This window comes from Hippocampus bargibanti, linkage group LG12, assembly GCF_051943395.1.
Source record: "Hippocampus bargibanti isolate YZ-2025 linkage group LG12, ASM5194339v1, whole genome shotgun sequence".
Lineage (NCBI taxonomy): Eukaryota > Metazoa > Chordata > Actinopteri > Syngnathiformes > Syngnathidae > Hippocampus > Hippocampus bargibanti.
In genome coordinates this window covers 11,875,016-11,902,218 of record NC_142745.1, presented here as the reverse complement: position 1 = coordinate 11,902,218, position 27,203 = coordinate 11,875,016, and the positions used below count along the sequence as shown (strand labels likewise).

Here is a 27,203-nt window from a genome sequence, read left to right as displayed (position 1 = left end):
TACTACAGTGCATACATTTTATAATTTCATTTAAATTTAAAGTATTTTGTTTGTAATTTGTTGAATGTGCTGTGTGTGTGCGCGCACGTGTGAATATTATAAGATGTCGTACAGTTCTACAATGCTAATACAGAATTTAAAAATGGATTCGGTCCATCTCGTTTTTATCATTTATAACAGTGAATACCGAATACGAACTAAAATACCGTTTTGGTTTCCATTATAACAGCAATACATCTTCATTGCCAGTACACGTTTCATCGTTATTAGTTTTTAAAAGTTTTATGACAAGTTAAAGTCCCATGAACGCGCACGCAATCTTGTTTTGATACGAATCCGGAAGCCAGTGGCAGAGCGCGCGCGTCGGTGACGCGGCAGCGCTTTTAAGGTCCAACCGTTTGTGGCGTTTACACGTTTATCATGCGAGATATGACAGATAACGAATTGTCCACTCGTCTGGTTATCGGTGCGGCGTCTCCATTTGTGACACGTAAAAAAATGACAAGTGGGCGTGGCGTCACGACACTAAATATCAAACGACAATTCTTCGACATTGGCTTGCCGTGCATATATGGATATTTTTAGATGCATTTTTGTTCGAGGCAACGCTATTTAATAAAACATGTTCGGATTCTGCCGGTGTTATCCCCAGCTAGAAACCGGTTGCCAAGAATTGCATCATTCCTTTCATGTGACTCCCATACGCCCCAAATTCGTCCTGGCCGTCTTAAGACTGCATCACAACTGCGCTTCTTACAAACTATACAGACAAGTGGGAACGCACTCAACCTTGCTAGCCAAAGAAAACCCGACCTTCCTGTCTGAAAATCCATCGCTGTCATTGGATGTCGTCTAGGAAAACGGATTAATTGCCTCCTCACAATTGGTGGGTTCGGACGCCACTTCCACGTCAGACAGTCGAGCGTGTCACCTTGCCATAGTTCGGTTGGCCTCGCTCCTTATAAACACCGTCGGGAGTTTCCGTTTAAGCACATTCGGCTGTCAAGTCTTGAACAATGGTTAACATGAGCTATCACCCATTCCAACTAAAATATCGACATTCGAACCAGCGACAGTCAAGACGGCGAACGAATAAAAGGAAAAGGGTAAGTGTCAAGTTTTGGCGTGAAGTTAATTTTTCGTTTTTATTGTTGAATTTTTTTTTCCAAATCTGTGACAAACTTTTTTTTTTAAGAATCGAAACCATTGCGAATGTATTAAGTCGCTTTTAATTTGTAGTGAGGCTGTAACTTTCTAAATATATCATCGCCGTTAGAGTCGCACGACGACAGCGAAGTTTCAACATTCGCGTGCGTCAAAGTTAGAAGAAGAGGCAATAGATATCACAGTATCATTCAGATGAGAGGTATATTTGTGAAACTGCTGCAAAGTATTGTTTTTTCCGTAAAAAAATCAAAGATCGAACGACAAACAAATTCATTTGAAAGTAATAAAATGTAAATATTTAACCGGTGTCGTTTTTTACGCCTTGGCGTTGTCGATAGTTTCGCCCATTCGAGCCGCAAGTCCTTTTTTTTCCATGACGTAATTGTATTAGTTCATAGCGGTCAATTCAACAGGACTCGACAATAAAATTTGAAAAATATTAACACAGCTAAAGAATGAAACATTTGCTCATTGTCAATTAAATAACATGGCAACATGTTAAGGTATGTGTATTTTCTGTCATCTAACGATGTCCCCCTTTTTAACAAAACCACGACGATAAAACGTAAATTTCGGTGATATTCATGTTGATTTTTTTGTTCTGGCTACAGTGTGCGTTTAAGGCTAGGAAGATAAAGGACTGTCAGAGCCGTGTAAGGTTGAAATCAAAAGTCCAGTCGCCGTTCTCATCTTGTTTATCAATTACAAAACGAGCTGTGATGCGCTTTGGCGCGCAGGGGGCGCAGTTGAGATCCGCTCGCTCTTTGTTCAGAGTTACGGGTAGAATGACTGACTGGCTGTCTTGGATGGAGTTGTGTTATCCAGTTTTTTTCTTATTCACAAATACTCATTAAAATGTGACTGAATTAGAAAAAAAACATTTTTTTCCAGATTTGTAGGGGCAAAATATCCCAAGCCGATTTGCAGACTTGATTAAGGGAGATCTTCAAAAGGTACATTAAAATTTCTCATTTTCAATATTACGTATTTGACATTTTCCTTTTTGTATGATTTGCATTTTGAACTTTTCATTTTCAATGTTAGACCTTGATGCACGTGTGTTGTTTTTTCCCAGTTGCAGTTTAATATGACTTTGAAGTGCATATTTTTTTTCACGTCTGCATTTACTGTTCATAAATATTTTTTTAATGTTCAATGTAAATGGACTGTTGTGTGCTTTTAAATTTTTAAATTCTAAATAACTCATTTTCAGTTTGTTGATTTTGTGCTCATCTATAGTTGTTTTTGCCATTTATGTTGTGCATTTTAAATGAAAAACAGATAACCTTAATTAAAAAGCATTGTAACGAAGTGGAGCTGTAATTTTTAAATGATGTCAACTTGTGCTTGTATATCAAACATTTTAAATCATTTATCATGAAGATAAGAATAAAAAATATGTTTTGCCTGTCATGTTCTACATGCGATTTGCATCTTAAAAAGTGAAAATGCAGTTTCATTAAAATTTCAATGAACTTTCCTTTATATGCGTTTTCAATTTTTTTTCTTGTCACAACTGTAGCTTTAATTTTCAATTGAATTCACTTTGTGCTTGTATGTTTTTTTAAATATAGATTCAGCATTTTTAACTTAAGCCAAGGAATCAAACTAAATTATATTTTTCGCATATCCAACGGTCGTGATTTAGATGATCAGATTTTTTTTTTGAAAGGGACCATATCAGTTTTTCCATCAACGCTGTGACTCATTTGTAATCTTACAGGAGCATATTTGCCATTTCACATTTGTGCCATCAGGTCCCAAGTGAAGTGTGTGGCCGAGTGTGGAGTGTATTGCGAGTTGACTGGCGAGATGACTGCCGAGTGGCTGCACCTGCCCCCGCCATACCCACCAGGCGTGGGGCCGCTGTGTGGCGCAGAGTTGGAGGCGTGGTATGAGGACCTGCAGGACATCCTGGGCTCTGATGCGGGAGGGGCAAAGCTGGCACGCGCCCCCTCGTATGGCGAGGTGAGTGGCCACACTGATTGATAAAGAAAAATACAGTAAAGTCTCGTTATATCGATATTCAAGGGAGTCCGAAAAAATATCGATATAACCAGAACTATCGATATATCCGAACCTGTTTGCATGTAATTTTCTCCGTGCGTGCATAGAAATAGTATCGATATAACCGGGACTATCGATATATCCGATATCGATATAACGAGCCTTTACTGTAATTTAATTCTATTTTATTTGGCTAATACAAGGTTGGCTTATAATAATAATATTAATAATAATAAATTTCATTTATACACGCCTTTCAAAACTCTCAAGGACACTTTATGAAGGCAGCAGCTTCATGATGATTTTGTGAAACATTTTGTTTGGGTAATAATCATAATCGCATTAATAATATATAGCTCTTGCATCTTTTTATGTCCCAAATGACTGGGAGTCCACAGAAAGAAAAAACAAGTTTAAGAGTATTTTTTAGTATTGTGACAGTCAAAAAATTACAGGCAATAATGCTATTCAGAAAAAAAACACATTTTTAATTCATTTTTAAATTCAGAAAAAAAAGCAAAGAAAAAAATTGCAATGTTTAAAATAGTGTCATATGTGTATATATAAAATAAAGTGTCATATATACGTGTGTGTATATATAAAATAGTGTCATATATGTGTGTGTATATATATATAAAATAAAATGTCATATGTATATATAAAATAAGGTGTCATATATATGTACATGTATATGTAAAATAAAGTGTGATAATATATAATACCGTATTTTTGGGATTATACGTCGCTCCGGATTATATTTGATAAAATCAAACACCAAACAACATACATGTCATCTTGAAAAGCAATTTAAAATAAATAAATTAAAATAAAATAGAGAACATCAGCCTCCGTTTCACTTCTTTTTTTTTCCCCCAACATAACACCGCAGCTCTCGCTCTACACAACTCCGATGGACACACCTCCTTTTTGGTAACCCAGAACAGTCTTTTACAAGAGTTATTCAGATAACTCTAGCACAAAGAACATGCTAACAAGTTTACCAAAATATCAGGTTTTACTCCAAATCACCAAATCCAAGGAAATCTTCATCCTCGGTGTCACTGTTAAATAACTCCCTCAACTCGGCAGGTAGACAAGGTCCCACTTCCTCTTCTCTGCGCTCTTGCGGTTTAATGTGAAAATAACATGTGAAATGATATACAGTAATAAAAAAAGGCATAAATAAGTCGCTCCGATTTATAAATCGCACCCCGACCAAACTATGAAAAAAACTGCGATTTATAATCCGAAAAAAATACGGTATATATATTTAGTATTGTGACAGTCAAACAATTACAGGCAATAATGCTCTTCAGATATATATATATATATATATATATATATATACACAGTAAAGTCTTGTTATATCGATATCAGATATATCGATAGTCCCGGTTATATTGATACTATTTCTATGCACGCACGGAGAAAATTACATGCAAACAGGGTCGGATATATCGATAGTCCCGGTTATATCGATACTTTTTCGGACTCCCTTGAATATCGATATAACGAGACTTTACTGTATATGGTTGAATTCAATCTCCTAACAGAAAGAAATTACACAGACAATATTAACGTGCCATGAAAAAGTGAGTATTATAAGCGTAAATTGACACAAGTGACAATTGAAAGCTGTGAATATTTAAATGTAATACTGTACTCTGTGAACTAGTGTTTTTAGAAAATCCAGCTCTTAAAAGTTAATACTTTTTGGAAAACATCAAATATATAATAGAGTCATGAAACTTTCATTCTATTTCATTTTTAATTTTTAACCAGTTGTCTTTAGTATTTTTTTTTCCTTACCACCCGAAGGTGTGGAATTCAAATGCGTCAAGCCAACAAAAATTGCGCAATGGTCTGCCGTATGGCCCCCAGGGCGGTAGTTTGGATAACAGTGGCGCATATTCTGGTGTCATACTTACAGAAGGAGCCCGAGTTCTTGGATGTGCTGGAGAGTTGCTCCCTGACGTGGCTTACGGACGGAGGTCAGACGTGGGGAGAGGGCGTCCAGAGGACGACGGAGCAGGTCCACAACGCCCAAGCTCTGCATCACACCTCATCTCCCGCCTCGTCCTGCTTGACTCCGACAGAAGAACGGAAAACGGAGGCGAGGAGCGGCGATGGCGACCTGCTGCCCCCAGAGTTCTTTGAGTTCTTGACTGAAGGAGGAACGGTGGAGTCAAGCGGTTATTATTATCATCATCATCAACACCAGAAGCAGGTTAATATCGTCCATCCGGCATCTCCATCAGTCAGCGAAGAAGAGTTGCCTTGTGTCCCCGATTCGCCATCTTGCTCCTCGTCATCTGCCTCGCAGTCCCCTTCGCCATCATCACCCGTCTCTTCCCCATCCATCTACTCACCATCGCGCCTGGGAAAGCGGCGACGAAGCGAGAGGCCTGACGCCGCCTCATCATCCCCGGGCGCCTCCTCCCAGTCGCAGAAGCGCGCCGCATCGTCGTCGTCCTCGTCTTCATACTTGTCCGCCAAAAAGAGTCGAAAGGAAAGGGAGCAAGACAACGAGAGGAAAGTGCAAGAGCTGACGGAGCAGAATGAGCGATTGAAAGCAGAAATCGAAAGGTTGGGCGAGGAGGTGCAGCGCACGCGGCGAGCCCTCATTGAGAGACTTGTGAACACCAGGAAGTGAGTTTGTAGACAAAGAAGTAGTGAAGAAATAAATGGCCTGTTTGTACGTGCTCCTCGGACCGAAGGTATGAAAACCAAAGAGATTTTAAAATGTTTAGAATAGATGATGAAAGTCAAAGCACAGAGTGAAAGAAAAAGCTGCAAAATGGCTGTGGCGAGCTGAAAAGACAAAGCATGTGAAAGACAAAACAGCAGGCCAGGGTGCTTATCATAACCGTGGTTGGAAGGATACGTTCATCCAAGTTTTTGATGACTGGTATGTTTGAAAGAAAGGAATTTAATTGGAGGGCATTTCGTAGTCATCTTTTACCGCCATTTTGCAATAAATTGTAACTCCTCGTTTCAAGGGCTGCAATATGGTATGTTTGAAAGAAAGGTATGTTTGACAGAAGGGTATTTTTTTAGCGTTTTATTTACGTTTTTTTTTTTTATTTAGGTATTTTTTTGTTATGTATTTTTGGTAAAGGTAATTTTTGTTATTTTTTTTAGCTAATCTTGGTATTTCTTAGTTTTTTTCTTTTGGTATTTTTATTTTTTTGTTTAGTTTTTTTAGGTATTTTTCTGGAATTTTTAAAGTTTTTTTATGGGTGTTTTTTTGTATTCATTAGGTATTTTTTGGGATGTTTGAAAGAAAGGATTGAATGTACCTTTATTCGTCTCGCAGTGGAGACATTTATGTTTCACAGCAGCAGTTATGAAAGGAAGAGGAAAGAAAGAAGTAGAAAAACAAAATACAGGAGTATTTGCCCCAATTTGTTGAGAGAGGAGCTCAGGAACCCTTTGAATATGCCCCTTTTGATTTGAGAGTATGACAATTAACCCTCTTTGGCCCCCCTTCATTTTGTAAGCCGTCAATTGACTGTGTGTATATAAAATTCAAGCGGGTTGCACACCCACCTTAACTTTCTACAGGTGACTTTTTGTATTCAATGCTGGAACTGCTGGTATATCCACATGCTATACTTTATATAATGGTTAGAACACTTTTTATTCAAACCACCCAAGTTATTATACATAAAAATAATGCATGCTTTTTTTTTTATATTAATGGTTTTTATGTACTTGAGCATTTTATAGATGACACTGTAACCCCAAATTTGCAATAAAAGGGATTTTTTTTCACTTGTTAATCCATGATTCTTTTTATTAAGTGTTTACAAGGTTGACCGGAAAAGTACAAGTTGGGACCATAATAGCAATTGTTTTTAAATGGGTAAAAAAAAAACTTAAAAAGCGCGCATTGAGAGGCGGATGTGGTTTATATGTTAAATGTATCACGGGGAGATTATCTAGGGATTTTTTTTCCCAAATCCCTCCATTCTGTTGAATTCATTTGGCTCCCTTTGTGTGTGTTTTCATTTCCCCGCCAGCCACGCTAGCGTTTCATTAGCCCTTGGTGCCAACGCCGCGTTGCCTCAGATCCAGTCACGGCTTTTGCCTTTGGCAAACAGCCTCATCTCGCCATGTACATCTTGTTCCGCCCTTCTTCTATTGAACCCCCCCCCCCCCCAATCACCATTTCTACCTCACTGTGTGTACTTTTTTTTGGCCTACCCCCACTTGTCTCACTTCTTTTTGCCCTTGACGGGTGCAGATTCGGAGTTTGTGCCCTCTGCTAGGGCCAGCTGTTTCTTCAGCTCCAACAGTTTGGACACCTCTGCTGTAATCGTCGTCTTTTCGGCCTTCTGTGCTTTGAGGGCACGCACCTTTTCTCCCTGGGAAAGACAAGATACCGCGGTTTCAAATGGGCGGCACCGGTTTTATTCAAATGAAATGAAAAATTCACAAAGTATCACAAAATAACTCCCTAAAATAAAAAAAAAATAACGTGTGGCATAATTTTCTACTTTTCCCCATCAATAATCAACTAATGTGTGTCAGTCTAACACAATTTTTAACCCATTGACGCCGACCGAGCGTGTTCATATGAACGCAGATAAGTTCATTTTCAAATGCATTAATGTGCCACCTTATATATTATATTGTTAATTTTGTACTTCGTTTGAACCTATTTGATACTTCATTTTATTTAGATTATTTAAAAATGAATTATCTGTGTTCATATGAACACGCTCGGCGTAAATGGGTTAATAATGTGCAATCAAAGTCTATGAATTTAATTTTTTTTCAGTGTCATAATTTACCAAAATGTGCAAACTTCCCATTGTGACTCTGTAAACACAATTTACTCATCTAAAGGTATCCGATCCCTTATAACTCATGAACTCTGTGAAGAATCTGAGACAAATGTATATAAATGATGCGTCTTCATTAGTTCATGATGAAATCAAGCATACGCCATTGGACTAATTTGCATGTTTTTTAGTTGAAAAAAAAAATCAATGGCCTTTAATTTTCTTTGAGCACGATTTCATCTTTACATTCTACTCATTTAAAAAACATAATGAAGGGTCCATTTTTAATTAGTTATACTGTAAAATTATACAATTCATACTTGTTAAATGAGTCCGTTTTCGCAAATATGTTATAAAGGCGTGGCGCACCGCAAAAATGCATTCTTGAGGGGACAAAGGGGCTGGGAGGAATTTACATAAAATGTAGTTTGATTTTTTTTTTTAACTCATTAGACTTGCATCAATGTCAATAAACACCCAAGTCAAAATTAACCATACGAGTGCTCACCGCAATGGCCTTGGGAACCATCTATTTTAATCTAATTAAGTATATTTTAGAATTTCATCCTGTTCTGGAAACAGTGGGAAATCATTGTGGAATTGTAGGATTTGATGTTAATAATTCAATCTGCACACTTGGGAGTTGACGTAATACCAGCACGTTACGCATTCAAGACAAAAGAAAAAGGAACTGTAGTGCATAGCGTTATAATTAAAGAAAAACTAACATAACCATTCCACAGATTGATTTATTAAAAATTGAGTTTATGATATCCAAGCGGACATATAAGAGTAACCATACATATTGCGAAATCGGCCCACTGACTCCATTCGTGCGATCGTTTTGAGCAAATCCAAGGCGGGGTAATCGTTTTTGTCAATATAACGCGGCCAGTTTAAAAAGTTACACAGGCGAAAGGAATAAGTGATGATCATTTGAAACGTACTCAACCAAAAGATTTCTCTTAAATATTTTTTTTACAAGGAAAAACTGAACTGTCGTCAGGACAGCTACGTGCGGGGGACGCTATCGCTGGTAACCACTGCACCGCCCAGTCAGGTGTAAACCCCATCAACACAAATCATGCAAATCTTTACACTTAAGACCAAAAATAGCAATAAAGAAAAATAACACGTTTTTTTTTTTTTGCGTTTCAAATCACGGATTGTCATCACATTGTGTGTGTGTGTGTGTGTGTGTGTGTGTGTGTGTGTGTGTGTGTGTGTGTGTGTGTGTGTGTGTGCTGAGAGGAGTGCAGATTAGGAGTTATGATAGTGCTCCAAATTTTGCTTTTGTATGGTAGATATTTTTTTTCAACAGATAATGAGTAAGTCTATCGGAATATATATATATATATATATATATATATATATATATATATATATATATATATATATATATATATATATATATATATATATATATATATATATAAATAAAATTGAAACATAATAAAACACGACAAATAAATAAATAAATAAATAATACTAAAACATTTCATTTATAAGCACCTTTCAAAAATCTTCGGTACAACAAGCAATTAGGAGAGACGATTACATAAAAGCAAAATTGTGATTCGCAGGTAAGTCAAAAAATACCTGTTCGGCCACAGCCTGCGTCAGCTGCCGGGCTTTCTCCGGGTCGGCTCCAGCACTAACTTTGATGACAGAAGTGGGCAGAATCGCAGCCGACGGAAGGCTGGCGGCGTTTTGAGTCGCCGTCTGAGGCTGAAAACAGAACATATGACGTGTTTTTATTTCAGAAAGACGACTGACTTCAATTCAGACAAAAGCGGCTCTCAGTCAAAGTGTCGAAGAGATTTCACGAGCGGTTGATGAACCAACAGATGTGGAGACATGCTGGACCCGTGGTGATAAGAAAACATTGAAATGAGCTGCGAGTATCCGTGAAAAGCATGCGTCAATCAACGGTAACAACACCAGCCAGCGTGGACGCTTCTCAGACAAACATCAACCTTCTTGTTTGGCGATTCATCTTCAGGCTAGACGAAGGCGGTGGACGACAAGGTTTAGACAAGGATTATTCATCATCTATTTGATTAATTCATGGAATACAAAAAGCGCCCTTTGTCTGTTTGCTTTATATCACAACTAAAAAAAGATGCTGTGAGAACTCATTCTGCACTGCCTGGATCATTTTGCACGGCTAGACATCATCACTTTGCTGCACTAATGGAACAGTCAACATGCTTTTTGGTTAACACAAACCTGCTGTCCGCCAAATCTTTTCTTCAAAGCTTCAATCTGCTCCACTTCCAGTTTCTGGAACAACGGACTCACCTGATGGGGGTTAAAACACAAGGCAGTTATGATGAAGATGCAGCAGATGTGACGGAAAATGCACAATCTCAACGCTAACAATCGATAAGGTTGTATAATTTGTATGTATAATGATAATTTGTAATGCAACTCAAACGAGTTAAAGCCATTTTAACTCATTCACTCTGGGGCAATTGTGTTTTTTTGCGCTTGTAATGGGCCGCATTTTCACAGACCCGGTTTGTTCTGCAGAAAGGTCAGTGAGTAAGTCTAACGGAATGAGAAGAAAGGAGCGTCAGCGCAGAGCGCCGATGCGGATGTGGAACTGCCGCGGTTTGGAATTGAAGCGGATTTACGTTGGACAGGAAATATCAGACAGTCTCTTTTAGTCAATGGATGCTCCAGCTTCGTGTTTGCTTTCAACATTTAGGTTGGAGTAGACGTGCACATTTCACCTTGAAGTCCCTGATACACTGGTGAAAAGGACGCTTTGATCCTCTCCTCTTTCATCTAGAACTGCTTTATTTCACAAAGAGGGTATAGCAAGTGCTGAAGGATGAATGACTGTGTCTTTGTGTTGTCATATTTGTTATTTAGTTTTTCTTTTGACTTAAAGATGGCGCCGCAAGAGTGGCTGCCTTTCCAGCAGTATTTTGTTTTTCTACTTCTTCCTTTCCTCTTACTTTCATCACTTTGAAACTGTGAAATGTAAATTTCTCCACTGCAAGACCAATCAAGGCTAATCCAATCCAAACATTTTGTCGTGATTTGCAGTTATATTAGCATTACATTGAAACTGAAGTGTTTACAAGACTCTTTTTTTCCCTTACATTTAAAGGCCAACCGACGTCTGCAAACAAGTTATGTCCATAATTTGTAAAATGGCATCAAATGACTTCTACTGAGCGTATTTTAATAAGATTCCACCGCATATAGCTATATGTTTTATATGTTATATGTATAGTTTTAAGACTCGCGCTGAATATTCAGGAAGTCTTGTTTTTGAGTTGGTGATGAGTCCGTACGTGACGTCACTAAAGGAACGCCCTTTACCGAAAAAAAGACGCATTGTAGCGGTCCTTCCATCACGTCAATGTATTTTGCTGTACTTGTTTGGTCTGACAACTTCGTGTTACACCCAAAAGCCGCCAGAAGACGGCGCCCAAGCTCCATATAAGGAATTTATCAGCCTGTGGAAACGGAGGTGGCCACAGGAGGTCGCCATTTTGTGCCTCTTTCTCGGTGAGAAATTTCCCCTCAATGTTGCCTCAAAATGACATGGAATAACTTCTTTCATCGATTGCAAATATGTATGCTTTCCTCTTCAGAACTATTTGAATCATATTCATAACTGGATGTGTAACAAGAAAGCATATTCTCAGAATCTGAAGCCATTGTTTTGATTCTCCAGTTATGCAAGACGTCTTGCAGTGACGTCAGGAACTGGGGGCGGGACTTTCTGAAAATGCCCAATTCGCAGCTCAATTTTGTGCAGATTTTGGACACTAAGTCATTTTTATTGGTGTTTTGCATTTGAATAAAAATATCACACTGCGTGTTTTGGGTATTTTAGATGCTATAAAACGTTTTTCTGATGTCAGTTAAGAAACAAAAAAGTGAGGTCTGTTGTCCTTTAAGTACAGTGTTAATATTCAAATCACACAATGCTACAGTGTTGTACAATAATATTAAACATACGTTTTCCAAACTTTTTTTCTCAATGGTGTCCTGGTTGGAAATGGTAATGTTGGTCAAGCATTTTTTGAAGTGCTTCACTTTATAGCTCAAAAGGCTTTTTTTTCACCCCAATTTTTTTTTCTGGTGGCAACTAGAATGAGTACATCTGGGGAATCTCCTGACATGCCGACATGGAAAAAAGATGTGTTTGACATAATGCAAGAAATATTGTGCATTCATACTCACGGTGCCTATGCGGTGGCCAGCGTCAAGGACACGTGTAAAGGCGCCCGAGCCATGGAGCATGGCACTGACGCAAGAATTAGGCGCATTGAGTTGATCCCTGATGATTTGGCTCATCGCCGGCATGTACGGGAGCAGCATGACGGACAGCAAGCAGGCGACATTGATGGACACGCCAGTGACAGTGCCTGCATGCTGCCTGAAGGGGAATGACAGATTCTTATTACTGGTCCTCTAAAATTGAATTTCTCAATTCCGGGGTGATATTATAATTTGAATAATTGAGTTTGTATCCATAAAGTAGAAGGATGGTCGATTTCATTCAAAGCAAGGGATTTTCTGATGCACTGTATATGCAAATGAGTCTGACCCAGTAGGATATTATAGCGTTTTGACGGTCATCGTCATCTCACCGCTCTGCATCTCCTCCCTTGATCTTCTTCCAGGGTTCATTGACTTGGATGTACTGGTTGCCATGGCGAGAGATGTTGAGGATGTGCTTCAGAGCGTCACGGATTCTGGTGGAAATATTCAAGTGCCATTTCAGTTCCAGCGCAAATAGGTTCTCTTATCACCAGTGAAAAATCGCAAAACAATACAAGTATGGAAAAGCAGATACTTATGCCAAATAGTAAATGTACTGTGTATCATTCATGTTAAGTCTCACGATTTGGTGGGGAGACTCTCGATTTTGACCACAATACTCACGCCTCACGATTAGAGAGCCAAATCCAAAAAATGTGATTTATTTATTTTTTTGCCGCCGCTGTCATTTTTCACAATTTCATAACATTACCATTCGCCCCGATTTGGAAAGTGACTGAACTACGAACAGCCTCAATCGCCGTCATTTTCTGTCAGCGCTCGAAAAATGAGAATCGAGAATAGCTCGCGTCTCGCAGTGCACGTGATCTCATATGTTCGAGAACAGCAGACGAATGAACGAGAGTCCAAAACGTCCTGCAAAAAAAAAAAAAAAACAAGATATGAATGTAAATTTCAGTCAGGTTGGAAAATTGAATATTCTTGGATAAGAGCAAGCGATCGTTGAGTAGCATTTGCATTTTATGTTTCTATTGAACTGTGAGTACAGAGTTGTGCAAGAAAGCAAGGAGAGCAATTTGGGATTACATAAAACAAGATAAGTAATTTTAAAAAGCAACTATTGACATTATACAGACAGTTCATTTGTAAGAAACAAAAGAAAATGTGAAAAACAAAATCAATTTTATACTAATTGAATGTATAAATAAATGAAAGCATTTTTGTGTTTTCGTTGTACTAAGTTCATCCTGTCTACTTGATATGTAATTTTAAGCAGATTTTTTACTAACAGACAGTGTAGGTGTTCAAATAGCTGATATGTTTCGGCGACTACTTCCGCCTTCGTCATGAAACATGTCAGCTATTTGAACACCTACACTGTCTGTAAGTAAAGAATCTGCTTAAAATGAAAATTATTTTTGTGTTTTATTTACTTCTAATTTACACTTTCGTAACACTCACATTATTTTAACACTTCACCACAGAGTCGCGAGTACGAAAACCTCCAGATTTATGATTTCTGAAACTTAACATGTATGATGTATATATAATTCAAGTGGTCTTACTTGACTTTGTCCATGAGCTGGATGTACTGCTGCAGCTCCCAGCCCACTAAAGCCAGGAGCTTCTTATCTTCCTGCAGCAGCTCCATCGCGGGCACGCAGCCATCAAAGAACTTTGAAACAAACATGCCGGCTCTAGAGGATGAGGAGAGGGTCGGGGTGAAAGGGGGGGGGGGGGGGGGGGGGTTGTTGAAGAAAGGTGAAAAGACACAACAAAGAGCAAAGAAAAAATCTAGGGGTCATGAAAAGAGTGAGAAAGGCAGTTAAAATCAATCAGTGGGGGAGAAAGTGCTTGATAGGGGAAAAAAAGGCCTGTTAGCCGCCAAGCTAATTGATAATACATTATAGATTGTGTTGCTTTGTGTAATGCGCACTGCTGATGTAAATAATAATAATAATAATAATAATAATACATTTCATTAAAACCGCCTAACAAAACTCTCAAGGTCACTTTACAGTCACAGGATAAGCGTACATTCAACCCGAAAGTAAATAGACAGAAAGCTAGCTATCCTGCTAGTAGCTAATAGATAGCCAACAGATAACTAGCTACATAGCTAGCCACCTAGATAGCTATATCGCTAATAGATAGCTAGCAAGATAGCTAGTTAACTAATAATAAATAATAATAATAATAATAAATTTCATTTATAAGCGCCTTTCAAACTCAAGGTCACTTTACGGTGACAGGATAAGCGTTCATTCAACCTGTAAGTAAATATATAGAAAGCTAGTAGATAGCTAATAGATAGCCAACAGATAGCTAGCTAGATAGCTAGCCACCTACATAGCTATATCGCTAATAGCTAGCTAGCTAGCTAGCTAATACACATTGAATGTCACTAATTAAATAATAAATAGAATTGAGTAGCATATTTCCATCTTTACACGTAAGAATGACATATTTAATTAGATCTGAAATGAACATAATGGCCCTCCCTTTGAGCCTCTTGGCTCAGTGGGATCCTCCCAGTGAAACCAATGTGACTCAACAAACGCCGATCCGTCTACACTTGACTGAATTCTGCCTAACCAAAAAGATTGTCATATTTACAATGAGCGCTAGGTTTGATGTAGGAGTGAAATGAACTTTGAACGACTCGCAATTTAGCTCAGAAGGTGGGCATCCTGACGCTAATTATGTTGTGATATGAGGTGTGGTTTTCAGGCACTGTCTTCCTTCAAACACTTTCAGCTGAATGCAGTTTAAGATGTTCTAAGAGAAAAGAAGAAGGAAAAAAAAAAACATACGAAAAGATGTTTGATGTGGGATTTAACCCAAATCTTTTGTCATTTAAGAGGCGGTCTAATTGGGCGTGATATTACACCATCCCAAACATATTTACAAAACGCAGGGGAGGGGGGATCTCTTGAAATAGTTACATCTTTATCTGTGATCCTAATTGGGCTGAACGTTTGAAGGGAATTACCCTCCTTTTGATTTCACGTTGACTGAATGAAATGGGAATGAATTTTGAATTTTCCCCCTACCAGAAGTGGATCCAGTATCAGCTTATAGATGTTCTGTGATTAAGAATAATCATTCAATTATACAGCTAATCACCGTGGAGTTGTTATCGCTAATACAACAAATGTTGTATATCCACTCTGCTTCCTTATCGCTGTTCCAATCTCATATTCCAAAGCTAATGCTTATGTACACTTGCAGGATTCAATTAGCTTCTTAACTCATTCACTGCCATTCACAAATTTGTTCAGGTTTTGCTTTTTATTGCCGGGGTGCTGATAAAGTGCTGGTTAGACCTCTGGCAATGGTTTTTCCCTTCCACAAAGGGGCAACATTTACCTTTTGTACAGCCACCCCCATCTGGCTATCTATTAGCTATTCATTAGCTAGCTAGCTTTCTATCTATTTGAGTTATTGCGGGTTGAGTGAATGCTGGCGCGTGTGGCTGCCGCTGCGCACCCACAGAAAAACTTATCCTATGACTGTAAAGTGACCTTGAGAGTTTTGAAAGGCGCTTGGAAATCAAATGGATTATTATTATTATTATTTCAAGCTCCAATAACTCAAGACCCATATAACTTAGGAATTAACTTTTTTCTGATGAAAGAAGAGAGTCTAAGGTTTCTTACACTGCATTGAATGTTTATATAGTCCAAAAACTCAATATTCTGTGGGTCTTGGAATTTGAGGGAAAATGACAAAAACCCTGGCAGTGGAATGGACACATTTTTGTACACGTCTGTCCCTCGAGATACAAAACCTCCTCACTCACCTGTTAATGAAGTTGCCCAAGTTGTTGAGCAACTCAGAGTTGTTCTTCAGAGCCATGTCGGCCCACGAGAAGGCCGAGTCCTGTCCCTCGGGCCGCACGTAGAGCAGGTAGAAACGCCACACGTCGGACGGGATGCCCGTGTCCTTGGCCATATCACCGAACACGCCGACGCCCCTGCTCTTTGAGAACTTTGTATCTTCATAATTAAGGTATTCTGCACATGAACCAGAATATTACATGAATCACCTTTAAATATTTATGGTTCTAGTATTTATGGTGGCAATTATAAATGCGTACCAGTGGCAATCAAGTGATTGACCATTGTGTAGTTGTCCTGAGCTCCCAGGAGGGAGCAGGGAAAAACCACACTATGGAATGGCACGTTATCCTTAGCCATGAAGTTATACATCTCCACCTGGCGGCAAAAAAACAAAACTACAACGTCAGAATGACATCATATTAGATCATGGTGAGATCATCCTGTTCAAAGAGGACTAATCAGCTCTTCTCAGCTCCCACCCAGAACACACGCCGACACACAGATAAGACGGAGTCACACACATACACACATCACGGCTCAATCCTGGGATTTTAGATGGAGAGATGAGATGAGTTGATGTGAAAGAAGCCTGTGATGATTTTTTTAATGAATACATGTAGAAGATGAGAAATTGACACTTAAAGCATGATATTTACTACATTCTATCGATAAAAGCTGAAACGCACTCTCCCACTGCAACACAATGAGAAGCGTATCCTGGACTAGTTAAATCAAGACAACCTTGGTGATTTTACCTGCGTTGGATTCTTCCACCACTGTTCCCATTTGTCTGTATAGTTGGCAGTGATGGAAACATAACCAATCGGGGCATCAAACCACACATAGAAAACCTGAAAAGACAGCGAGACAGCCACGAATGGCCAGAGTCACGACTGTGTGTGGAGAAAACACGAAAAACATGTTAGCACACTTGGGCTGGATTTGCACAGTACAGTTAATATGAGTCAGAATCTTTGCTCCCAAGTGGCACAATTTTGGATTAGAATGATGGCAGCACAAATATGATATATATCATAAAGATATAGAGGGGCAAACCTTGTCAATGAGTTATTGATGTCCATATGTGTGAAACAATTGTTATATACGCACATAACCCACACAAAAAAACACCCACTGCAAATCTAAACTACATCAAAAGCAGAGATAATATAATAGTGATATATTTGGGATAACTTTTGCCCCATTAGAAATGCGTTCGACATGAAAGATACAAAATAGTTGATGGCTACTGCCAGTTGTAAAATGGACGTCACCTTAATTTAAAGCTAAGGGTGGAAAAGTTGGACATTGACACACATTGTTTAGAAACAAATACATAGTTAGATGTTGGTTTTTATGTTTCGTACTTATTGTAAGAATTAACATGATCTGCCTTCAGATCATGTATACAGTGATACCTGAGCTTACGAACTTAATTGGTTCCCAGAAAGTGTGTGTAAGGCGAAAAGTGTGTCTTTCAAACATTAATTTCCCATAGGAAACCATTAAAAATGAGAATAATCAGTTTCCAAAAGACTATTGGCATTCAATTTGAAGTCGGTCACTTGGGACCTGCAGAATAAATCCATCCCTGGTGAGAAAAAAAGGAGACCTTTTCTTTGAAGTCTGGGTGCGGAACTGGTGTTCCCCAGCGCAGGTCTCTGGTGATGCAACGAGGTTTGAGTCCATCCCTCAGCCAGGATCGAGTTATCTGTTTGGCATTCGCTGTCCAGTCTCCGCTGCTGGTCGACTTGTTCAACCATTGCTCCAGCGAACCCTCTAACTGAAGAATACAAGAATAAATAAAGAAATAAATGAACAAATTAAACAAAAAACAAAGATTTTCCGTGCTCATCCTGCCTCAACAGATAGATTGCACATAAAATGGAGGGATGACGGATACAATTTGTACCTTGGGCAGGTCCAAGAAAAGATGTTTGGAGGAGCGGATTACTGGAGTCTGCCTGCAAACTTTACAGTGAGGTGCCTAAAGGGGACAGGTAGACATAGCTTCATTCATTCAATACTTCGATCAATGCTTTTCGATGACGATGGTGCTCATTAGGGTGACGGTTAAGCAATGATCTGCTAAACTGGTAGCCTACCAATCGCCATTATTCACACTTAAACCAGGAGTGGGTAAAATATTGTGCTCAATGGTGACATTGTGTATTAATTTATTTTTAAATACCAAAATCAGCCATGCCGTTTATAGCTATGAAAAATAAAATTGCGAGGAAGTTATAGCGATCAAATATTCCAAATACAACATGGGGCCTATCACACGTCAAAATTTGTCTCAAACTTATGGCCTCATGAGCTCACCTTGAGTTCCACTGCATTAATGAGTCGCCCACACTTGTCACACTGGTCGCCACGGGCGTCTGGGTAGTTGCAGTGAGGGCAGATGCCTTCGACAAAGCGGTCAGCCAGGAAACGCTGGCATTGCTCACAGCGTAGCTGCTCTACGGTATCTTCCAACAGGAAGCCATTTTCATGGAGCCTCCAGAAAATATTCTGCGCAATTCTGTGTGATCAAAAATAAAAGAAAAATTAGGTGGACAGTTGACAAACCTTACAATTGTGAACTTTGTAACTTACTCCGTCTGCTTCTCGGTAGTGGTCCTGCCGAAGAAGTCAAAATCAATCTGGAACCACTCATAGATGCTGGCGTGAATGGCGTGGTATTTATCACAGATCTGCTGCGGCGTCAAGCCTTCCTCACGGGCTTTGTTTTCCGTGGCTGTGCCGTACTCGTCTGTGCCGCACACAAACAGTGAGTTCCAGCCTCGCAGTCGGCTGTACCTGATAGAAGAGCGCATGACAAAAAAAAGAGCTGAGTTTAAATAACCAAGTTGGCCTATTTATGAGCGCAGCGCTCCTCCGTTTACGAAAGAGTTTCATTCCTACAGCAGCACTCTATCACTCAGCAAAGCTAATGCAGTAGCAATGTCAAAATTATCGCTAAGATTTGCATGAAAAAAACGCTCACTGTGGATAATTCCCTTCTGGGAATATTAAAGACGTTCTCATTTGATTCTGATTACCGTAATTTCTGGACTATAAACAGCGATTTTTGTCACAAGCTTTCAACCCTGCGGTTAATCCAACGGTGTGGCCAATTTATGCATTATTTCTAACGGCCACTAGTGGCGCTCAAGCACTAAAGGTAAGGTGAGACACTGCGAATGTATGTGTCGAAGAAGACGATATCTTGGAAATTGCCACATTTTCCAGATTACTCACTCTGGGCATCATCTGCATGATTATATTTTTCACTCTGTTTCTAGTAAATGAAGACAAAGTATGCATGTTTCCAATTCATTTTACATGCGCTTTATTACATTATTAATCAATAGATTTATTGACTCAGTGCTTAAATTTTAAATTAGGTCTTCCGGGTCGAGTGAACGATGGCATGTGTGGCTGCCGCTGCTAACCCGCAGAAAAAATATCCTGTGACTGTAAAGTACCCTTGAGAGTTTTGAAAGGCGCTTATAAATGAAATGTTTTATTATTGTTATTATTGGATTGGATTGGATTTGCCTTTATTAGTCTCGCAGTGGAGAAATTATTATCATAGATTGCAAGCTAGCTAGCGAGATAGCTAACTAGATAGCTAGCTAGGTAGTTAGATAGCTAAATACATAGCTAGCTAGCGAGATAGCCAGATAGCTAGCAAGATAGATAGATAGCTAGATAGTTAGCTCGATAGATAGCTCGATAGATAGCTAGATAGATAGATAGCTTGATAGATAGCTTGATAGCTAGCTAGATAGAAAGATAATATGTAATTTAGATAGCTAGCTAAATAGCAAGATAGCTTGATAGCTAGCAAGATAGATAGATAGCTAGATAGTTAGCTCGATAGATAGCTAGATAGATAGCTCGATAGATAGCTTGATAGATAGCTAGATAGATAGAAAGATAATATGTAATTTAGATAGCTAGCTAAATAGCAAGATAGCTTGATAGCTAGCTAGCTAGATAGATAGAAAGATAATATGTAATTTTTAACAAATACTGTGTCCCTCTTGGGCACCTGGAGAAGACGTCAGCGCTGAGAACACAGCCAATGATGTTGCCAAGGTGGGGTACGTTGTTTACATAGGGCAAAGCGCTGGTCATTAAGATGTTTCGTTTGCCCTCCTGGGGCAGACTGAAGGAAAAGGAGATCGTAAATCATCATTTTATCCATGTAGTAGAGTGGGATACATTTAATGGCCTACATCGGGTGGAGCTTCTCAGTGGTTGCTGCAGAGGAGCTTAAACCCTTGTTCCAGGTGAGAGCAGCTGCTTCCATCTCTTCTTCTGACACCGAATGTTCTCTTTCCTCATCCTAAACATACAGAGAGAACAACGGAAAAATGCCGCTGAATACCTAGGAGCTTAATGCTGACATTTTTGCCACTGTTCTTTTTCAGTTTGTCTGATTTTACAGAGCACTGTACATTATGTAATGCAAATACCACAACAGGACCACGAAAGCAACTTTCTTTGAAGTCCAATGGTTTATTTGTAGTGACGTAGCAGGTACCTCAGCGGGGCCGCCGTTACAAGGATGCGTGCCGCCTCTGCACAGGTCGCTCCGCGGCACCGGCTGCCCCTGTATGAAGCTCTTCATTGCCTGCAGGCCTTTTCCCTGCAGCACTTTGTGAGATGCCAACACGCAGCTCTGTGAGGCGGCCACGCGGTCGAACCAAAGTCTCGCAGACTTGTGCTCACCTGGAAAAAAAGCCAAGAGAGGGATTGAGAAAAAGAATCAGAAAAGGACCGTGTTTATTAGAGAAAGTAAAAAAGCCTATTTCACAAACTTTTAAGAGTCTAAACACAGTGTTCATTCTTACTTGAAGAGAGCGATTGTGTGGACAAAATTGGATGCAGCGCGGCACACACAACAAGATCAGCCACTGAAACAACATCCTGAGAAAAACACAGACAAGACTGACTGTAATGAAAGCAAATCACTATTACTCCACGGGCAATTTTTGTCATAAAATTTCATAGGAATATACGTTTTTCACAAATAATGATGTTGGGGATTTGGTGCGCTCATAGTTACACTATTCTGAGTTATTGGCTTTTCCTGCACTTGCATATTAAGTTAATTGAAGACATTCAATGATCCGAAAGTGTGAATGAGAGTCTGAAAGGTTGACTGACTGGCGACTGGTCGAGGGTGTCTTCCTTAAGTCATTTAGGATAATAATAATAATAATAATAATAATAATAATAATAATAATAATAATAATAATAAATTTAATTTATAAGCACCTTTCAAAACTCTCAAGGACACTTTATAGGCCTTGTACAGACGCTCCCCAACTTACGAACAAGATACATTCCGAGGGGCCGTTCGTAAGTTGATTCAGTGCTATATTTTGTATGGAATGTATGTTTAAGGCTTATATAAGTGTGTTTAAGGTTTATATAAGTATCTTTAAGGCATATATGAGTATGTTTAAGGCTTATATAAGTAACCTGTATCGGTTTGTACTGAAAACTAAACATTGAATAAAATATATGCTCAAGATATGTACATGTACAACTGGAGAGAAGACTATATATGTTACTTCAAAAATGCTTGTATGTACCATTGTTCGTAACTCGAATGTTCGTAAGTAGGGGAGTGTCTGTATTTATTGAGACCTGGAGCTATAGGAAATGGGTGGATGTTGAAAAGTTGACAATCTTTTGCTCCCAGATTTGTATAAGAATTTGGAATGGGGTGTAGTATGTCGAACACTAGTTACACAGTGGAAGGTAAATGTTTTGTTTTATGTTTAGATGGGCAAAAAACTGAACTGGCAATAAATAGCAGGAAGCCCGTCATGGCGGAGACAAATCTTTGAGGCTCGGCTTGTTCATACCCCAGTTAAATAAGGTGCGTTCGCCTTAGCCAAGCTTTGATCCAAGTAGCTGAGGGGCCTTGCAAGGACGTTGATAGCCTCCAATTCTTTCCCCTGAAGCACCGCCATATGAAGGGCCTGCAGCAGAGCAGGCTGAGGGGGGACAAAAAAAATGACAATAAACAAAACGGAGGAAAATGACTCTCCCTTTGTTCGGTCCGAAAGCAAAATTGAATTATTATTTACAAAATTTTCAATTCCACACTGGCAGCAACAAAATGTTGAAGCAAAACTGAAAAGTCTGGCGCTTCACATTGAGGAGTCTTACCTGGAGATCCGTGGCTTCCCATTCGAGCCACTGATCGCAAACCTCGCTGCACTCTTGTCCGCTCACCTCAAACATGTATCTATGAAAATAACAAACATGAGCAAAATTTGAATACTCTGTAATAAAGGCATTCGCTGACTTTGCAGGGAGAACTGTGCATTACTAACCGGCAAATGGCATTGGGGCTGAAAAGGTGCTGTCCATTAGGAAGGAGCAGGACTGGCAAAGATGGACGACTCAGGAATGGCACAAGATTCTCTTGATACAAAAATAAATAAAAGTAAAGTAGAAACTTGAATTCTGTCAAACTTAGAGACAAAGATTTAGCATGAATATTAGATGATATGGACAACATTTCATATATCGATATTCATCCCAGATATAAAACATAACATACAATATTACTTTAGGGTCAGTCAAAGCTAAATTAAATGTACTATTATTATTATTATTATTATTATTATTATTATTATAAATATCTGTGATGAGCAGTCCAATAAGGTGATGAATACTAAAGCAGGCATTTGCCCAATTTGTTTTTCCACATCTCAAATTTTTTATGATGTTTTCACATGACTGACTGACTGTCAGGCACAAGTGAAATGCAATTATTCAGCGACTAAGTGCTTTCCAATGCAATATATGTAATTAAAAACAGAAATAAAAAGAAAATGTCAGATTTGCAGGTAAAGTCGTAAATGCCTGAATATTTGCAGCTTCGAAGCAGACACCTCAAATCAAAAAGGTCACATACTGTACTTGATCCGGTTTTTTTCTTACACATTTTCTCATCATTGTTTTAAAACAAGTAATTGGGGACTGTGTGTTTGGGAAAGGAAGCAATCAGTGATTCTCTTCTACAGGGCTCCTTGTCAGATGGTAAACAATGTGAAAATGGTTCCACTAATGATTTGTTTTTTTGTGTGTGATAAAGATGATTGTCACACTTTGACAACTGAATGTGTAAATTGCATCTTAACAGTATGTGTTTTGTTAGGTTAAGCATTCAATAGTCGAAGGTGCTGTGTTTTTAGACTGCCACAATACGATGCATCTTCTTTTCCTTTCGGCTTTTCCCTTCAAGGGCTCGCCACAGCAAATCTGTGTCCTCCATCTTTAGAGGTTTGATCCGCATGTACAGATCATAATTGACAACAGTAAGAGAGATTTCTTGACTCACGCCATTGATGGGGAATATATTGCCTCTCCAATCTGTTGCATCGTCATTATCAGTAATACTCCCTGTACAGTTTCTAACATGTCACTGTAGTGTTGTATTTTCTGCAGTACGAGTCCCCCAATGTCTCATCCGCAGTTGGCTTTGATGTCGAAAGAGAACAAGCAAAGTGAGGAGAAATGATGTTCGCGTTTCGAAATACTCCAATACAGATACCGGGAAACGCTTGACGAGGAACAAAGTAGTTGTATGTACTTTATTTCTCAATACTCAATAGAATGCAAACCACAATCGTGACGTCATGTGCGTATGTCTTCTTGCCACATGGTTCACCCACCTGAAGTTGATTGACAGGGGAATGCAATGAATGACACGAGCCATACAAGCTTACGCGGACGTAAACTCCACTACTTTCACGAAAACGCAGTCCAAACGACAAACAAATCAGCACGCAATGCCGAACGAGTCTGACGCTTTTCTTGTTAGAAACACCGAGCTAAGCTTCAAAGTGTCTCTTACCTTCATGGTTGACAAACTGGACGTCACACTGCACTCCAGCTTCTTCTAAAGCAGCTAACACTTTTAGGCAGTGCGGGTTGCCTTCGCTAATAAATAGCTTCATTTGGCCGTTGCTTGGGAAAATGGGGACTTTTAAATACGGCTAAAATTAGAGAACTTTGCCGGTGAGTATGAGCCACGCATACGCTGATGCAAGGCGATTCCGCGTCACAGACTCATGGCGGATTGTAGTTTTTAGAGTGACGTCTGTGGATTAGTTCGTTGGCAGAAAGACTCAATTTCCCAGAATGCTTAGTACAGGCACAACAATCGCGGGGTTGGCTTGATTCAGAAGCGTAGTAGGGCGGTGTTTATTTCGCCGCGTTCCCTTGAAGCTCGGGTCACAGCGCCGACAGCATACGAAATCTGATTGGATGAATGTAAAATCATATCGCGTGAGTTTACCCAATCTGCAACCGGGAAACTCATGTAGCGCAAACTGTATTTTTATCGGCTTAAAGAGCTCGTGGGAGGCAACAACATTTAGCAAACCGACCACCGTAAATGCTCTCACAAATGTGACGGTTATTAATCTGCAAAGATAAAAAAAAGTACCAGACAGAGTTGTTCATATTCTACAAGCGATTTTGGATATATACCGAGGATTAATGTGCGAACAAGAGAGCGCAACAAACTAACCGAAACAACTCTCCAAAATAAAACATTACCTCGCTGCTGCAAGGTGAGTACGACCCCCTCTTTTACTCACGCAAACACATTTGTGTTATAAAATGTAAAACGTGCTTTTATTTGCACTTTTTTGTATGCATGATCCTGCATTAGACTGTATGTCAGGATGAGTGTTTTTGTTAAGTGTCAATTACACCCCTAGGTGGTTTTATGGAAAAGTGGCGTAAAATGTCTTTATATTTCATTTTTTTTGTAGATCTATACAGATTTAGTTTCCTAGTTGTTGCACACTTTTCATAATTATTCGTCCACGAAGTACAGGTATTCTCAGTTATAACACAAATTCCATGTTATAAATTGCACATTTTTAATGTTTTGCATTTTTTTACATTAAGGCTGTTTAACTCTCATTAGATCCATTACACGTTTTTAAAGTTGATTTGGGCTCCTCAAATATTGATGAAATATCTATATACATTCACAGGAGGCATTGCCAAAAATACTTGAGGCAACTGCTGCCACGATTGAGTCACCACCAGGCCAGACATGCACAAGTGGCAACAAATTTGCCTCATAGACAATATCCCAAACCGATTGTTTCCACATCACTGTCAGCAAAAATGTCCTCAAATACTTGAACCTGCAACCACGTCCTGTTTAAACACGTTTCACTCAAACAAAACTTTTTTAAAGCAAATGTGGGCCAATACATGGACTGCATGAGCGATACTCGTGACCCATCAAGCAGCGATGTGAACTTGACTATCTTTCAAAGGGACATCCTGTGGAAAATGTAATTTTTGACGTTAGTATACAAGTGGTTGTGTCTCTGAAAAGCCCACCCACCACCCAAGTGTGAAATTGAAGAGCTAAGTATTTTTTTAATTTTCTGTGTATTTTAAAAAAGTCGGCGAGTTTTGCTCTTCTGCACTTAAGATAACTTTTAATTCATGTGGCTAATTGACATTATAACTAGCCATTTTCAGGATTCTCCACCAATGACTTGGCATCTAGTCTAGCCAAAGTTCCACAATGAAAAAAAAACTTTGATGCAGCAGCTGAAACACACAAAAGTCAAAGTCAAAGTCAGCTTTATTGTCAAATATGCTAATATGCATGACATACAGCACAGACCCACAACATACCCGAGCCCAAATTTACCCTCTTTGCACAAATTCGCAATAGTTAACAGTGTTACCAGCGTTAGCTCGTGATCGTCAGGCTATAATAATGTTCGGCTACTTGGGTTTGCTGGTTACTTGTCATCCCCATGTCAATTGACTAGTGTATATATAATGCTTTATTATATACATGAACGTTGTCTACTTCATGAGAAGTAGTTGTTTCCAACGGGTTAAACCAAAGTGGCCTTCATAAGAATAAAAACAAAACAAACAAAAAAACACGTTGAGTTGCTTTGTAAATTTGCATTTGTTTAAGTCTATGCAAAGTAGGAAATTTGATGCCCTCACTATTTCTCAGCGTAGTCCGTCAGCACAGAGCTGGAAAGATTATTTTGCAGTTTCAACCATGCTGATTAAAAAGGCCTCCATTGTACCATGTGCCGTATTAGCAAAGAACTCTCAAGTTTACGCTGTAATTACTGCGGTGTGTTCCATGGCGCAGTGTCACATAGGTTTAGAGGCTAAAGTGCTTTGCGCTGTGCTGTGTCACTAGTCAGATTATAGTGCAGCTCCAGGATATTTGTGCAATAGAGGGAATTGCGCTGTCTACTGAAGGAGTGTCCTTCCTTGCTTGCATGCAATCAGCTGTGTGGCATTATCATGTGCTACTTTGTTACTATTTTTCCCCCTTTACATACTGTTTATTTTCCATGGATGGTGAATATTTTCTGGGTCAGTTTTGCCCAAGGTCAAGAACATCCTCAATAACTGTATATATCAAAATATAAACTACAGATCTTTTCAAAATGTACCATTTTAACTCATCACCTGCCAGTCCTGTGCAAAAATGTGTCTTTGCCAGAGCCAGGGTTTTTGTGATTGTCACTTGAATTCCAGGAAACACAGAATATTGAGTTTTAGGACTACATATACATTTAATTGCAGCGGAAGAACCCTTCGACTATCTTATTTCAGCAGAAAAAAAGAGTTAATTCCTAAATTATATGAGTCTGGAGTAATAATAATCCGAATAATAAATTTCATTTATAAGCCCTTTTCAAAACTCTTAAGGTCACTTTACGGTCACAGGATAGGTTTTTCTGTGGGTGAGCAGCAGCCATTCGCGCCAGCGTTCAATCAACCTGGAAGAATTCGATAGAAAGCTAGCTAGCTAGCTAGCTAATTGATAGCTAGCTATCTAGCTCGCTACCTAATAGATAGACAATAGTTTCTTAGCTAGGTAGACAGCTTAATAGCCAGATAGATAGATAGATAGCCAGATAGCCAACTAGAGAGATAGATAGCTGGCTATCACTGTAGATTATTATTTTTTTGTATCAACCGCTGTCTTGGTATAATCCCACATATTTGGCCTTTTTTGTGGTCTGTGGGCCAGTTGTGGTCGTGGTCTATGAATTCTGCATAGCAACAGACAGCAAATGTGCAACGAGAATTTGGATGCTTCCTTTTCTTGATATTATAGGATGTT

General features: G+C 39.1%; 3 protein-coding genes across 5 annotated transcripts in view; 2 read left to right on the top strand and 1 right to left on the bottom strand.

The window, feature by feature from the left end:
* Nucleotides 1–952: 952 nt before the first annotated feature.
* Nucleotides 953–6,948, top strand: ddit3 (DNA damage inducible transcript 3). Of its 2 annotated transcripts, XM_089010313.1 has the most exons (4): nucleotides 953–1,106; nucleotides 2,059–2,120; nucleotides 2,925–3,135; nucleotides 5,105–6,948. In XM_089010313.1, exons 3-4 carry the CDS (start codon nucleotides 2,980–2,982, stop codon nucleotides 5,825–5,827), a joined length of 879 nt encoding a protein of 292 aa, XP_088866439.1. In that variant the 5' UTR covers nucleotides 953–1,106; nucleotides 2,059–2,120; nucleotides 2,925–2,979; the 3' UTR covers nucleotides 5,828–6,948. The 2 variants fall into 2 exon arrangements, with proteins under 2 accessions (XP_088866439.1, XP_088866440.1); XM_089010314.1 differs by lacking the exon at nucleotides 2,059–2,120 and having other exon boundaries at nucleotides 958–1,106.
* mars1 (methionyl-tRNA synthetase 1) lies at nucleotides 6,219–24,124 on the bottom strand. 2 transcript variants are annotated; one of them, XM_089010311.1, is made up of 21 exons: nucleotides 23,922–24,124; nucleotides 22,393–22,483; nucleotides 22,226–22,304; nucleotides 21,919–22,050; nucleotides 20,896–20,971; nucleotides 20,586–20,773; nucleotides 20,278–20,387; nucleotides 20,091–20,207; nucleotides 18,650–18,853; nucleotides 18,374–18,575; nucleotides 17,961–18,035; nucleotides 17,661–17,831; nucleotides 16,804–16,899; nucleotides 16,306–16,423; nucleotides 16,009–16,222; nucleotides 13,772–13,903; nucleotides 12,575–12,679; nucleotides 12,165–12,360; nucleotides 10,191–10,262; nucleotides 9,561–9,689; nucleotides 6,219–7,541 (listed from the first exon to the last, which is right to left on the bottom strand). In XM_089010311.1, exons 1-21 carry the CDS (start codon nucleotides 24,022–24,024, stop codon nucleotides 7,392–7,394), a joined length of 2,760 nt encoding a protein of 919 aa, XP_088866437.1. In that variant the 5' UTR covers nucleotides 24,025–24,124; the 3' UTR covers nucleotides 6,219–7,391. The 2 variants fall into 2 exon arrangements, with proteins under 2 accessions (XP_088866437.1, XP_088866438.1); XM_089010312.1 differs by lacking the exons at nucleotides 6,219–7,541; nucleotides 9,561–9,689; nucleotides 10,191–10,262; nucleotides 12,165–12,360; nucleotides 12,575–12,679 and adding an exon at nucleotides 12,686–13,121.
* Nucleotides 24,125–24,409: 285 nt separating this feature from the next.
* Nucleotides 24,410–27,203, top strand: part of arhgap9 (Rho GTPase activating protein 9) — a 45,769-nt gene continuing 42,975 nt past the window's right edge. Inside the window, 1 exon segment of the mRNA XM_089010817.1 lies at nucleotides 24,410–24,642. The gene's annotated coding sequence lies outside the window, so the exon portion shown is untranslated.